General features: G+C 44.0%; 1 protein-coding gene across 1 annotated transcript; it reads right to left on the bottom strand.

Moving 5' to 3' along the window:
• Nucleotides 1-6,375: 6,375 nt before the first annotated feature.
• On the bottom strand, nucleotides 6,376-13,412 carry ATP5MC3 (ATP synthase membrane subunit c locus 3). The gene is made up of 5 exons (XM_056534980.1): nucleotides 13,348-13,412; nucleotides 13,048-13,141; nucleotides 12,433-12,510; nucleotides 11,928-12,121; nucleotides 6,376-6,632 (listed from the first exon to the last, which is right to left on the bottom strand). The coding sequence occupies exons 2-5, from the start codon at nucleotides 13,084-13,086 to the stop codon at nucleotides 6,518-6,520; spliced, it is 426 nt and encodes a 141-aa protein (XP_056390955.1). The 5' UTR covers nucleotides 13,087-13,141; nucleotides 13,348-13,412; the 3' UTR covers nucleotides 6,376-6,517.
• Nucleotides 13,413-14,288: the final 876 nt, after the last annotated feature.

Raw genomic sequence — 14,288 nt, forward strand, 5'->3', positions numbered from 1 at the left:
AATCCTATTAAAACAATTGGAGTCTGCTGTTTCTGAGCGGAATTTTTCTAACAGATTCCGTCTGAAAATTCCAGTGTGTAAACAATTCCATCCTGAGACTGAGTGCGGCTAGGACCGCACGGATATTGCCATCCCAATAGAACCTGCTCAATGTTCTGGTGGAATCTACTCCACAGACATTACTGTCTATGTTCTTGCAGAATAGTTTGTTTGGAATTTTCTGACTTAAATTCCACCCAGAAAATTCCGCAGTCAATGGGTTAATGGAAAACAAATTCACCTGCATACTAGCTTTAAGCAGCAGAATTTCTGACCGAAATTCTGGAGCGGAATTCCAGCTGGAAATTCTGCAGTGTGAACTGGACTTAGAGTAGGTTCACACTGAGGAATTGAAGAGGATTAATTGCCATTTTCTACCTCCACGGAATTTGTATGTTGAACTTTGCGCGAAACATGTTTCATCATTTAAAAAAAAAAAAAAAAAATCCCATTGACTTCAATAGTCTTTTTAGCCGCAGATTCTGCCTGAAGAATGAAAATGTCCAATCCTCGGGCGTAGATTACAATTCAGTGTCAGAATTCTGCTAGCAGAAATTCTTCAGTATAAACAGGGCAGTGGAAAGTGTACCTATCAATGTAGATAATACCATATATATTTGTAATATACATTGGTTAAAATAAATATGTATATTTTTGTTCCTGCAGCTATTTCCTGTGTGTGTCTATGAGGACCCCAAATACAGGAAGCGAGGGTGGACAAGCAGGGCTCTGTGCAACACTCCCGTCTCACACATCAGGATGATTGACAAGTCAGGAGCCTGTTCTGCTTCTCCTGCCCTCACTTCCTGTATTTGGTCTCCTCACAGAGACACACAGGCAATAGCTGCAGGGACAGCATTTCTAAACAATGTATATTACAAATATACATATTATCTACATTATATAAAAAGTTTTTGTTGATGACCGGTACACTTTATGGATAAATTGGAGCAAAATGAGCAAACAGGATTACTCTAGTAAATTCCTCTCCAATTCCTCAGTGTGAACATACCCTTAGTCTTTTTTTTTTTTTAAAGGAACAGTTCTAGAAAAATTTTACTATCACCCACCTATTGCAGTGATGTAAAATATGCATATTGCTGTGATAAGGATAAGTAACATCAAAATAGGCTTCTTGTGCACTTGGAGCCAGCTGCTAGAAAGTTTTGAAGACTCGACACTCATTTTGATGGTAAATATGTCGACCTTCTCACTGAGCGGTGGCTAACATGCCCCCTCCATGAGAGCCAGAGATACAGCACCCCTTTACCTCCAGCTCTTGCTTAGAAATGCATTTGGGGGAATGGGTGTCTACCATCGCTTCATGTAGTGGTTGACAGCTCTGGTCAGTGCTTTTTTAGCTCCATGCATGAGGGGATAAGCTGTTAAGCACTGGAGTTCCCTTTTAAGTTAAACAGCACTGTGATGTCTGGCATAAACCCTTTAGATACCGTGATCATAGTTGCTTGTGGTGTCTAAAAGGGGTGAAAACAAAACTTTGCTGGTAGCTCAAGGAAGCTGACTGGGACCACTGCAGCAAAGCTAAATTAAATGTGAACAAGCACAAACAAATGTGGCACCACTGAGGGCATAATATGTCCAAACTAAGGGTACGTTCACACGAGTAGACCCACAGCGTATTTTATTCTGCAGATCTGCCGCTGAAGGACCCCTGAATGGTGGCTTTACATGTGCCTTCTCTGAACGGTAGAGATGAGCGAACTTACAGTAAATTAGATTTGTCACGAACTTCTCGGCTCGGCAGTTGATGACTTTTCCTGCATAAATTAGTTCAGCCTTCAGGTGCTCCGGTGGGCTGGAAAAGGTGGATACATTCCTAGGAAAGAGTCTCCTAGGACTGTATCCACCTTTTCCAGCCCACCAGGGCACCTGAAAACTGAACTAATTTATGCAGGAAAAGTCATCAACTGCCGAGCCGAGAAGTTTGTGACGAATCGAATTTACTGTAAGTTCGCTCATCTGAACAGCAATACGCCACTACAAGCAGACACTGCAATGTGAGAGTTGCCACGCATGCGTGGTATACTCACTTTATTTTTATAGAAAAAAACACCTTTATAAATTGGGTTTTGTAATTGTATGGACCTACACAAGATAACACGTAATATTTACTGAAAATGCACCCTGCATAGAGGCAGCTCGGGATGTAATAGCCCTGCCCCTCAATGCAAGTCTATGGGAGGGGCATGACTTTCAAAGAGGCAGGGTGCGACATGGGCAGGCAGGGCTATGACATCACAAGCTCCCAGCACCTACTCCAGCGTTCGGAACAAATGCTGAGCAGCAGACTACCCCTTTAAGTGGAAAAAAGCAAAATACCTAAAAAGGGGTGATGTCATTGCTTTGATATCCCATTATGATCTGGAGCACACAGACTTTTCTGGGAAACCAATCCTGAGAACAATTCATCCCCATAGCTGCAACCTGGTTGTGAGTGGCACAGGGGCCTGTTGTAAATTTTAATTTGTGGCAATGCTTGGGGCCACCAGTCTGCATGGAAAATTTAGAGGTGCAGTGCAAACTGATCTAGATACTCTTGGTACCAATATGGTCATCTGTGCCCTATTTACACCATAATTTCCATTAACATTTGAATTTTTTTAACCCCTGAAGAACTCAGTTCTCATTTTTGCCCTTTTGATTTTCCTCCTCACCGGCTAAAAACCTTTGTTTTCCACCTACAGACCCATGAGGGCTTTCCTGCACCACCAATTGTACCTTGTAATGACTAATTTCAAAGTTGAGGGCAAAAGTGAAGAAAGTGCTATTTTGAAACTTTTGAGGTATGTGTCTATGCAGTGTAGTTTTTACTACACATTCTCAATTTTGCATGTCCATAGGATTACAGAGATACCAAATATAGGTTGTTTTATTTCGCTACCTTATAATAGTAACTAGGGACGTCCTCGTTTAATGTCCGATACCATGTCCGATACCTGCTGCTGTGCGGCTCAGCTGTCCTGTTCTCCTGACTGCATCATGGCATTCCATGGAGGAGCATTTGACATACATGTCACTACTCCTCCCCTGCACCCAGCGTAACGCTACAGAGGAAGCAGAGTGAGGGTGTGTCACATGCTCCTCCATAGGATGCCATGATGCAATCGAGAGAACAGGACAGAAGAGCAATACCCTAGGACAGCTGCAGGTGAGCACGGTCTTCAAGGAGGGAGCAGTCTACAAGGGGGACAAGAGGGAGCACTGTCTACAAGAGGGGGCTGCTACTATCTATACTAGTTACAAGGGGATACTACCTAATATTAAAGGCAATCTTACAGCAGAGTCACCTGCACTAACTTGAATTTAAAGGTAGATAGTGCAGGTGACCTGGTTTCTACCGATGCTCACCATGTGAACGTCAGCACAATCGCTCCAGAGAGTCTAGCCGCCAATGCAAATTCCCTGTTCTGCCCAATGGAGAAGAGCGAAATCTTGGCTCATACTACAGCAGCCACTTCCATTGTACACAACAAGGAACCCACATCATACGGTAAGCAGCACCAGAAACAGTCACCCTGGGGTCAGATTCCCTTTAAAATAAAATTACTCCTAATTGGTATCACTGAGTACTAGAATTAAAGTATCGGTACTTGGTCTTAAATTGTATTAGGACATCCCTAAGAGTAACTAGTATGTCTAAAATTGGAGGGAGGATCAGATCAGCCAAGATAGCGGACGAAGGTCCCCTCACCTGCCTCAGTCTCTGCCAGTGTAGTCTCTGGTCTGCTCTGTCAGACCAGAGAAGGCTGATATTGATCAGTGCTATGCATAGCACTGATCAATATTAGCAATCGAAGGATTACTATAATTAGTCCCTTATGAGGACAGAAAATGTGAAAAGCCCCTCCAAGAAAAATTTAAATCTCTCATTTTACCCCCAAAGTTAAAATGTTTGATATAGTTTGATAAATAATTTGTGCAGTAATGGGTTGGTGTAAATGGGTCTACACCAACCCTAAATAATGCCCCCACAGACAATCAACTAGAAAACTACAACATAGGGTGTAGCTAACAATAATATTTAATAGTTCTCTTAAAACACACCACTAGGAGAAATGTCGAACCCAGAGAATATAGTGGGGGATGTAGACTATATAGACGAGTGTATAAAAGTAATGGACAATATACATACTCCTATTGCTCTTAAGCCCAGACTAATCCCTTATGGATGAGTGGGATAATACAGAACATAGGGCTCAATGTGCATAGGTGAGGGTACAGCAAAACCCCTCCCATATGCCAGTCATATAAATATATCCCTTAGTCCATGCAACATTAATGTTCCCAACGAGTTTGTCCATGTGCTAGTGCACATCCTCAGGAGAACCTAATATGTCCAATTATATGTACAGTATAGGCGGGCTATTAAGCCCCACACAGCCATATAAAGCCAGAGAAGTTGTCAGCTCAGTTTTATGTATGGAGCCCAGTAAACTCCACCCGTTTAGAGTGAACCTGCAGTGGCAGGGAGGACCGGATAGTGTTCCGGCATCTGCGTGTGGCTTGGAGCCGGCGCTGGGCAGGGTTTACTGGGCTCCATACAAACTGGGCTGACAGCTTCCCTGGCTTTATATGGCTAATATGTGTGGAGCTTAATAGCCCATCTATACTGTACATATAATTCTTGGACATATTGGGTTCCCCTGAGGAAATCCTTGTGCATGTGCACTAGCACACGGACAGAAATGCGTTGGGAACATTAATGTTGCATGGACTAAGGGACATATTATAAAGGACATAAAGTAACATGACTGGCATATGGGAGGGGTTTTGCTGTACCATCACCTATGCACATTGAGCCCTATGTTCTGTATTATCCTGCTCATCCATAAGGGATTAGGCTGAGCTTAAGAGCAATAGGAGTATGTATATTGTCCATTACTTTTATACACTTGTCTATATATTCTATATCCCCACTATATTCTCTGGGTTCCACATTTCTCTACTAGTGGTGGACTTTAAGAGAACTAAATATTTTTTATCAACACCCCATATACGTTTTGGTGTAGTTTTCTAGTATACAGATTGATGCCTGAACCATTAATATAATTTATGATTCTGTAGCGTGAACAGCGTAACCTAAAAAGTTACATTGCTGTGTTATATCACATTCCAAAAAAGTTAAATAATCAAATACTCAGATATACACAAGAGTATTACAGATCAAGGCGCATATAAGCCCTGATAAAGCCCCATACATGAAAAAATGTGATCAATGCAAAATAGGACAAATTTAAACACGTGAGTTTTTAAAAAGCAGTAAAATAGAAGAGAGTGTAATTATGGGGACTTTAAAAATTACTTTGTGGGTCAATAAAATTTACTGTGCACAGTGCAAAAATGAAGTCTTTCAAAATGTGCTAAATTAGCTTTCCAATTGCCTGTTTACTGTACATTTTATGGTAAAATGAGCGATGTCATTACAAAGTACAATTGGTCATGCAAGAGACAAGCCCTCACATGGCTCTGTGGATAGAACCGTAAGAGTGTTTAGAAGGCAAGGATGAAAAACAAGAAATTTGTTTGTGTCTTTAAGGGGTTAAATGGGAAAAGGATTTAAGCTTTAGGGAAGGGGTAAATTCTCATTTATTAACATTTTTACACTTACATGCAATCCTTAGATTGCATGCACTGAACAATTCTTTGCAATAGCACAGCATTGATGAGTGCTCCAGCCTGCCATGGCTGACTTGAGTGCCAATCTGATTGATATTAGGCAGGTAAGGGCCCTCCAGCCATCTTCTCAGCTGATCAGGACACCTTGTATTCACCGGTGGTCCTGAGCAGCTAGGTCCCCCCCCCCCTCACATCTTAGACACTGCAATCAACTTTGATGCCTTCCATTAACCCTTTAGACTGCGTTCAGTGATCAGTTCTGTCCAGCATTAGCCACAGGTCCCAGAGGCTGATAGCTGCTGGGTTCATACTGCTAAGATGCGTGCTTCTGAGCCATAGAATGGGAGCATGTGCAGGGTGTACATGTATGCCCTGCATCCTTAAGGGTCTATTCACATGTACAGTACCCTGTGCAGATTTGATGCACAGGATTTGTAACTGAAGATCAAAAGTTGTGCTCAGTCTTTTAGCTTACATTGAAATCCTGTGCAGAATACTGTATGTGTGAATAGACCATGAGGGGTTAAATCCAAATATACCCACACTACAGCAATGGCAGAACTTACTATTGCAGATTTTAATGCATATGTAAAACAACAAGATACATTGTAAAATATGTGTCTTCATAAGCCAGTGGAGTTCCCAGACTAAGTTATTGTGAGCATCAAAAGCATTAAGTGCAGACAAAACAGTACAAACTTTTGTATCTAAGTTTTACCATTTTTAATGAAAGGACTTTGGAAATATGGTACATATCCGTGACAACACAACATTTCCTCGGGAGCCACAGTAAAATATTGTTTACAGCTGATCAGTTGAAGGTAGACGTTCCCAGCATCATTTACATGGCGAATAAGATCAGGAAAGCAACCATCAAACAAAACAGACCCATAGCTTCAGACAGGGCAAATCCCAAGATGGCGTATGAGAACAGCTGCTGTTTCAAGGAAGGATTTCTAGAGAAAAAAAAAAATATATAGAAGTTGTATTCCATATGTCCAACATTCTACTTTACAATAGTCATTTAATATATACACACACCAATGCATTCTGTAGTTCAGTTACTGGCAAGACACCAATGTCCTTTGCAAAGGTCGGGGGGGGGGGGGGGGTTGACTTCTGAACAGCTATTGAGTCCTCTATATACTTTTGTCACCTTCCAATGTAATCCTATGTTAAGGAGACTGATTGAAATGATCTTTACAGAGTGGGAAGTCTCAGCTTAGTTTTAGGCAGTGGCCAGAAAGCTGCAAGATTTCAGGATTTAGTAATTGATAGAATAAGTTTTAGTGAATATAAACTTGATTTAAAAGGAGCATAAGAGAGCCAGGCACCAAGTGACACTTCAATGATATTTATTTACTGGGATAGAAACTTGTCACCTGCAAGATGCATCAATCTCTAATAAACTCCAAGCCTACAAATCCACTAAGTATTCTGTTACTGGTGTCTCCATTGACAAAGTGGTTGCAACACAGCAACCATCACTGACCCTCGAGTGAGCACCAGATCAGGTATAGTCTTTAGACTCACACCGTGGTTGGCAAACTTTATTAAAGCAGTAAGGTGGACAAGCTTTACAAAACTACAACTAGCAAGAGATTAGAATTTTAAATCAGCAAAGTGTTATGATTGATATGCTGTGGATTTATTGCAAATTTTACTAAACTGAATTTAAAAGGGAAGACATTCAGCAGGTGTTTTGGATGGCATTTCCAACATCTGAATGGGTGGTACCCAGCTTTCCAAAGTTCTTTCATGCAATTCTAGGATAAGGGTACGATCACACGTATGGAGATTTGATGCACAGGATTTTCTGCTGCAGATTTCAATTTAAACTAAATGACCAAGCACAGCTTCAAATCTGCAGTTACAAATCCTGTGCATCAAATCTGCACACGATCCTGTACGTGTGAATGTACCCAAGGGGGACTTGGCATTTAAAAAAAATAAATGAGTTTGACAATTGGGAACTACTTTGCAAAACCATAATTAACAGGCTGTTTAAGCGCTGCCACCCTGATGCTGTGTACACAGCTAACATTGGGACAAAGCTATAGCAAGTTATGCAAGTATGAACATTAGAGATGCCTTCTACTATGCCACTGAGGTACAGAGCTGATGCCCTTATGTACTACTAATAACTAGGAGACCCCTACCAACCTAGATAGTATAAGTAGACTGTTCAATTTTCAATTTCTTAAGTTACAAAACTAAATGCGAGCAAGAATAAGGATCTAAGGTTTCATTTTTTCCTGTGGATTTTAACTGGTCCTCCAACTTCGAGTAACATTACTTGTCCAAGTAGCCCTTTGTCATTGCTGTCAGCCACACCCCAAGGGCAGGTGTGCAGCTGATTTTTTTTTTAAGTGAATCAGCAGCATCACCCATCTACTGGTACCGTCTTAATGCAGGTCAAAGTAGTGTATACCTTATCTTCAATTGTTAAAAATGAACATGCAAATTAGGCTCTGCACTGCTTATTTACAGACAATTCCTAATGCTTGACCCAATAAATATTACATGCAGAAAAGTGTATAAGACCAGCTTAACACTTATGAAGCTCTGGATAGAAGAGTTCCATCTAGAGCTTCCGAGTGGCCAGTGGTGACTGAATCAGTCGGAGCTAGGACCCTGATGCCGCCTGAAGAATGGACATGGCAATTTTGGGCAGTGGAGTTTCAGCAGAAGAATGTCTACCACTAAAATATGGGAGGGGCATCAGAGTCCTATTGCCACCAATGGGACCTTGCTGAACTGGAATTTCCAAGCAGAATTTCCACAGAATTCTGTAGTGTAAACCCAGCCAAAATGTTCTTTGGCAGTGTGAATCAGGGACCAGCTAGGAAGAAAAACCCCAAAATGTATTGGGATTCCATCAGGAATGCCAGGACCTAGAAAGATAAGGTACACCTTGTGCTAAGCAACACCATACGCTAACAGGTAGTACCATAAGGTTAGTGTGTAGGCAATGCTACTGACCGACTTTAGCATTACCTGTAATTTTTTAAAAAAACTGACATGTCAAGTTTTGATTGGCAGGTCTAAACTGCCACTTGCTCCTCTCCCTGTCTGTTACTAGAAAGACATGCACCATAGACTTACATGAAGAGTTTGTATCAATCATGTGACACTGATCCAGGAGAGATTGCATTGAGCTTGAACTTTTAGCTAGGTCTTGATTAGTGATGGTCTGAACACTCAGACCCCCACCATTCAAAACTTGATCACTTGGATGTGTCAGTAGTTTTTACAAGCAACAGTGGCCACTTAAACCTGCTTAAAGAATAGGCATATGACTTAGATCATACAAAATGTTTTTTTTTTTGACAGGTACTTTATCACTCATGTACAGTACCTAATCATGAACATCTAACTTGTGTCTAGCACCTTTATTTTTTTATTACACTTAATTTAGCTCACTAGTCTGAATTCCTCTCAAAGGGAGGGGGCGTGGCCTCACTGCAGGTCTCCGCCCCCTCCCTCTCTATGCCGTCTGCTCACATCTCCCCTAGCATTAGCAAAACGCCCAGCTTGTCCTCACTGACAGTAGCAGGATTTTTCCTCCAGCCGTTAGCCCTGCACTCAGTCAATCAAGGAAGTGTGTCCATGACATAGGGGGATGATGCATGGACACAGCAGGACTAGTATGTGTCCAGGGGAGAGGGCTGCGCCTCGTGTGTCACCCAGGGTATCCGTGTCCCAATCTGGGACAAGGAAGCCGCGAATCTATAAAATGGCTGCTTACCAGATATATGTAGAGATAGGCGCATCACCCCTTAGGGTTACGCAGCATGTGGAAGCGAACTGCACGGCCCAACGGGAGAGGATGAAATCTTCTCCCGAAGGATCAATAAGAAATTAATAGAAAAAACAGAACCTTGTCTAGGCGCTGTTTGCAGATCCAGGTTAATTAAAACGCGAATATGTATGGAAAGTTAAGTGCCCAGAGGCACTATGTTTAATAATTGGAGGCTATTAACAAACAGTGCCTCCGGGCACTTTACTTGCTATACATATTCGTGTTTTAATTAACCTGGATCTGCAAACAGCGCCTAGACAAGGTTCCGTTTTTTCTCTTCATTTCTTCTAGTATGTGACCAAGCAGGCAGGCGGGGGGCAGTTTGACTGGCTTTCAGTATGAAATACTGAAAATGTTCTAATGAAAGCAATTGCAAAATTATTGGTTTTGCATGCTTTACAACATATGAAAAGTTTTTGTATCTTACAGTGCCCACTTAAAGTATGCCACATGAACATTACCTAGTGGGCAGAGGCTTCATGTTCATTTACAGGGCAAGTCAGAGATCCCTCCTAAATGGAAAGTGAATCCCCAGTAAGCAGAATTCATCTATGTACCGTATTTATCGGCTTATAACACGCACTTTTTAGGCTAAAATTTTTATGCCTAAAGTCTATGTGCGTGTTATACGCCGATACACCCCCAGGAAAGGCAGGGGGAGAAAGGCAGTCGGTGCCTGCTTCTCTCCCCCTTCCTTTCCTGGGGTCTAGAGCGCTGCTCCCGGCCCTTCTCTCCCCCTAGCTATCGGTGCCGCTGCCCGTTCTGTCCCCATGACTATCGGTGCCGGCGCCGATAGTCAGGGGGAGAGAAGCGGCGCCGACAGCCAGGGGGAAAGAAAGGGCAGCGGCACCCATTGCCGGCGCCGCTGCCCCGTTGCCTCCCCCCATCCCCGGTGGCATAATTACCTTTTGCCGGGGTCGGGTCCGCACTGCTGCAGGCCTCCGGCGTGCATCCCCGGTGTCGTTGCTACGCGCTGCACGGCGCGGCGCATGACGTCAGTGCGCCGCGCCTTGCATAGCAACGACGCAGGGGACGCGCGCCGGAGGCCTGCAGCAGCGCGGACCCGACCCAGGTAATTATGCCACCGGGGATGGGGGGAGGCAACGGGGCAGCGGCGCCGGCTATGGGTGCTGCTGCCCCTTCTCTCCCCCTGGCTGTCGGCACCGGCACCGATGGCCAGGGGGAGAGAAGGGCCGGCAGCGGCGCTCTAGACCCCAGGAAAGGCAGGGGGAGAGAAGCGGTCAGCGACGGCCTCTCCCCCTGCCTTTCCTGGGGGTGTATCGGGGTATACACGCGCACACACGCACCCTCATTTTACCATGGATATTTGGGTAAAATAACTTTTTACCCAAATATCCTTGGTAAAATGAGGGTGCGTGTTATAGGCCGGTGCGTGGTATACCCCGATAAATACGGTAATTATTTTCAGTGTTTGCTTAGATCTAAGTTTCTAAGTATGATCCTGGCTTGTGGGCACTCAAATAATTTTTAACTTTTCATGCATTACCGTATTTTTCGCCCTATAAGATGCACCCAATTTATAGGAGCCAAATCTAAAAAAATAAAGATTTTGAACCCAATAGTGGTCTTCAACCTGCGGACCTCCAGATGTTGCAAAACTACAACTCCCAGCATGCCCGGACAGCCATTGGCTCTCCGGGCATGCTGGGAGTTGTAGTTTTGCAACAACTGGAGGTCTGCAGGTTGAAGACCACTGCATAGGAGGTAATACTCATTTCCCCGCCGCTCCGGACCCGTCACCGCTGTTGCGGTGTCCCAGTCGCTCCGGAACGTCTGCCGGCCGGGTATCCTCGCTCTCCGTCACGTCGTTACGCACGCCGTCGCATGTACGTGATGACGAGGAAGAGCGCCGGCCATACAGGGGATCCCTGAACAGAGAAGACACCGAGGAGGCAGGTAAGGTCCCTACCGGTGTCCTGTAAGCACTAACCCGGCTATTCAGTCGGGCTGTTCGGAACCGCCATGGTGAAATCACTGCGGTCCCGAACAGCTCCACTGAACAGCCAGGTTAGTGTCACTTTCCCTTCAGACGCAGCGGTCAGCTTTGATCGCCGCGTCTGAAGGGTTAATACAGGGCATCACCGCGATCGGTGATGTCCTGTATTAGCCACGGGTCCCGGCCGTTGATGGCCGAAGGGACCGCCGCGATAGGGGTGTATTCGCCGTATAAGAGTTTTGGGGAAGAAAAAGTGCGTCTTATACGGCAAGTCAGCTACCAATGCAAAAGTCAAAGCATGTTTGCAAATTTTGCTGCATCTAGCAATAATCTTAAGGATTATGTCAAAGCATTTGAACAAGTTGCTGTTTGGTCAAATTTGACAAATCACACAAAAAGCTGTGTAAACAAAATTCCCCTTAATCTTAACTTAATATAAAGATGTCTACCTAGTGACAGATGTCAAAATTTCACCAACATTGAAGAAATTACCTGGCATAACCAATGATTAGGCTACCAAAAACTGTTCCAATACCAGCACCAGAGCCAGCCACACCTACGGTGGCAGCACCAGCACCAATGAATTTAGCAGCAGTGTCAATGTCCCTGCTGATCGCACTGGTCTGGAATTCCCTCAGTACCAACTGGGTGCAGGGGTTCTGTGTCCCACTGAGGAGCGTGCTTCCCTAAAAAAAAAAATAAAAAAAAAAATTATTAACATTGTAAAGTTTATTAATTAAATCAATTAATCTCAACTTCTAAGACATCCTGGTGATCACACCTTCAACAGATGGGGATGTCCTTGAATTAACCCATTGACCTGCCCTGAGGGTGCCCTTCAAGCTAATGGCCTAGTGATTAATCCTTGGAATCAGTGTGAACAGGATGACATTCCTGAAGGTTGTCTGTACACTATAAGACATTAATCGTTTACAGTAATGTCCCCCTAACTAGTCAGGTTTAGGTGTACAGAGATAACATTGCAGTGGATAGTTACCTCTCCAGTTCTGACCTCTGGCCGAGACAAGACAGATGCAGAGATTGGTCTGTATACAGCTCTGGACCCAGCACGGATCTGATAGGAAGAGACAAGCGAAAGATCAATGATCTCCAGTGCTCACTAATGCTGATCATGCACGCTACAAACATTATGCAAATTGAATAAAAACTACAATGCATATGCAATATATAATGCACAATATACAAAACTACTATCTAAGAACTGATCACTAAACAGCTACATAAAAGTCACTAATTAAACACTAAAAACAAGAAAAACTATAAGAATAAATTGAAGAGTCTTTTCCTAAAGCTTCTCAGCACAGCCATTCATACTGCAGCAGTGCAGGGGAGAGGCCTGCTCATGTCCTTGGACTCTCTGCAGTGTTAAGGTCACACACAGAGCCGCCGGCCAAGGAATGCAGAAATTCACATTGTAAAATCAGTCCACCTTAAATAATCAGCAATGAAAGAAGCTGCTGGATTAAACCAAAGAGCTGCAGGGCGCGGGGGGAGCCCGCCTGCAAAGACATTGACTTTGACCTACAGAGGCCCAAGGAATAATCCACTGCGGGTAGTAGGCCCCGGCTCCGGTACAGCCGCCGATACTCACCAGAGAAGGGGTGGACACGAACTTGGCGCAGGCATACATGGCGGCCGGGCTGTGTGTGGTCTTCGGCTGGGAGTCGGGTCAGTTGTCTGTCCCTCTGCGGGAAGAGAACGGGGAGAAGAGTCAGACGGGCGGAAATGTCAGGAGAGACGGGGGGAGACAGAAGAAAATACAGCGGAAAACGGGGAGTCCGGGCGGAGAACAAGAGAGAAACCACAAGAAAGGGAGCAGTGCGGGACGGGAAGGTAACGGATGGCTGCGGATTAGGAGCACCCCCGGGGCTGACAGCTTCTCTCCTCTTACCGGCACCAGAGGTCGAACTGAACGGAGGACACTACGCAAGCGCGCTGGGCTCTTTATAAAGAGGACCCGGATGGAGGGCGGGGCACACACTCAAGGTCACTTTGTAACAACTTTATTGAGACCGGTGTGAGGCACAAAAAGCATTTACTGGCTGACAGGAGAAGGAGGGAGCTGAATGACCTTACTGTCACACGAATGGGACTGCTTCTCCAGGCGGACACGGCCGCTTCTACTTCCTGTTCACAGCACACATTATATCTATCTATCTATCTATCTATCTGTATGTATATATATATATATATATGTATATATATATATATATATATATATATATATATATATATAGTTTATAACACACTGGCTGACACATACATGATATATGGAACTGAAGTGTAAAAAAAGACCATCTGCAACAAAAGAACAAACTAGATCAGTGTTCCCCAACCAGGGTGCCTCCAGCTGTTGCAAAACTACAACTCCCTGCATGCAGGGATTTGTAGTTTTGCAACAGCTGGAGGCACCCTGGTTGGGAAACACTGAAGTAGTTCACACTAGCCCCTGGTTGGACTTGATGGACGTATGTCTTTTTTCAACCATACTAACTATGTAACTATGTAACTATGTAGCCTGTACTTGCTTTATAGTCCTGAAAAGACAGTGGGGGAGATTTATCAAAACCTGTCCAGAGGAAGAAGTTGCCCACAGCAACCAATCAGATCGCATCTTTTATTTTTAACAAGACCTCTGCAAAATGAAAGAAGCGATCTGATTGGTTGCTATATTCAACTTTTCCTTTGCACAGGTTTATAAATCTCCCCCATTGTCATTTATTAGCAGTTAGTGCTCTACTACAGATAGTAGCTGTCGCTTACCACCTATGAAGCGAGCGCAGCTCCTGCACTCACTTCATAGACGCTTATCCCTTCAGAGCATACGTACAT

Source organism: Hyla sarda, chromosome 8, assembly GCF_029499605.1.
Source record: "Hyla sarda isolate aHylSar1 chromosome 8, aHylSar1.hap1, whole genome shotgun sequence".
In the NCBI taxonomy this organism is placed as follows: Eukaryota; Metazoa; Chordata; class Amphibia; order Anura; family Hylidae; genus Hyla; species Hyla sarda.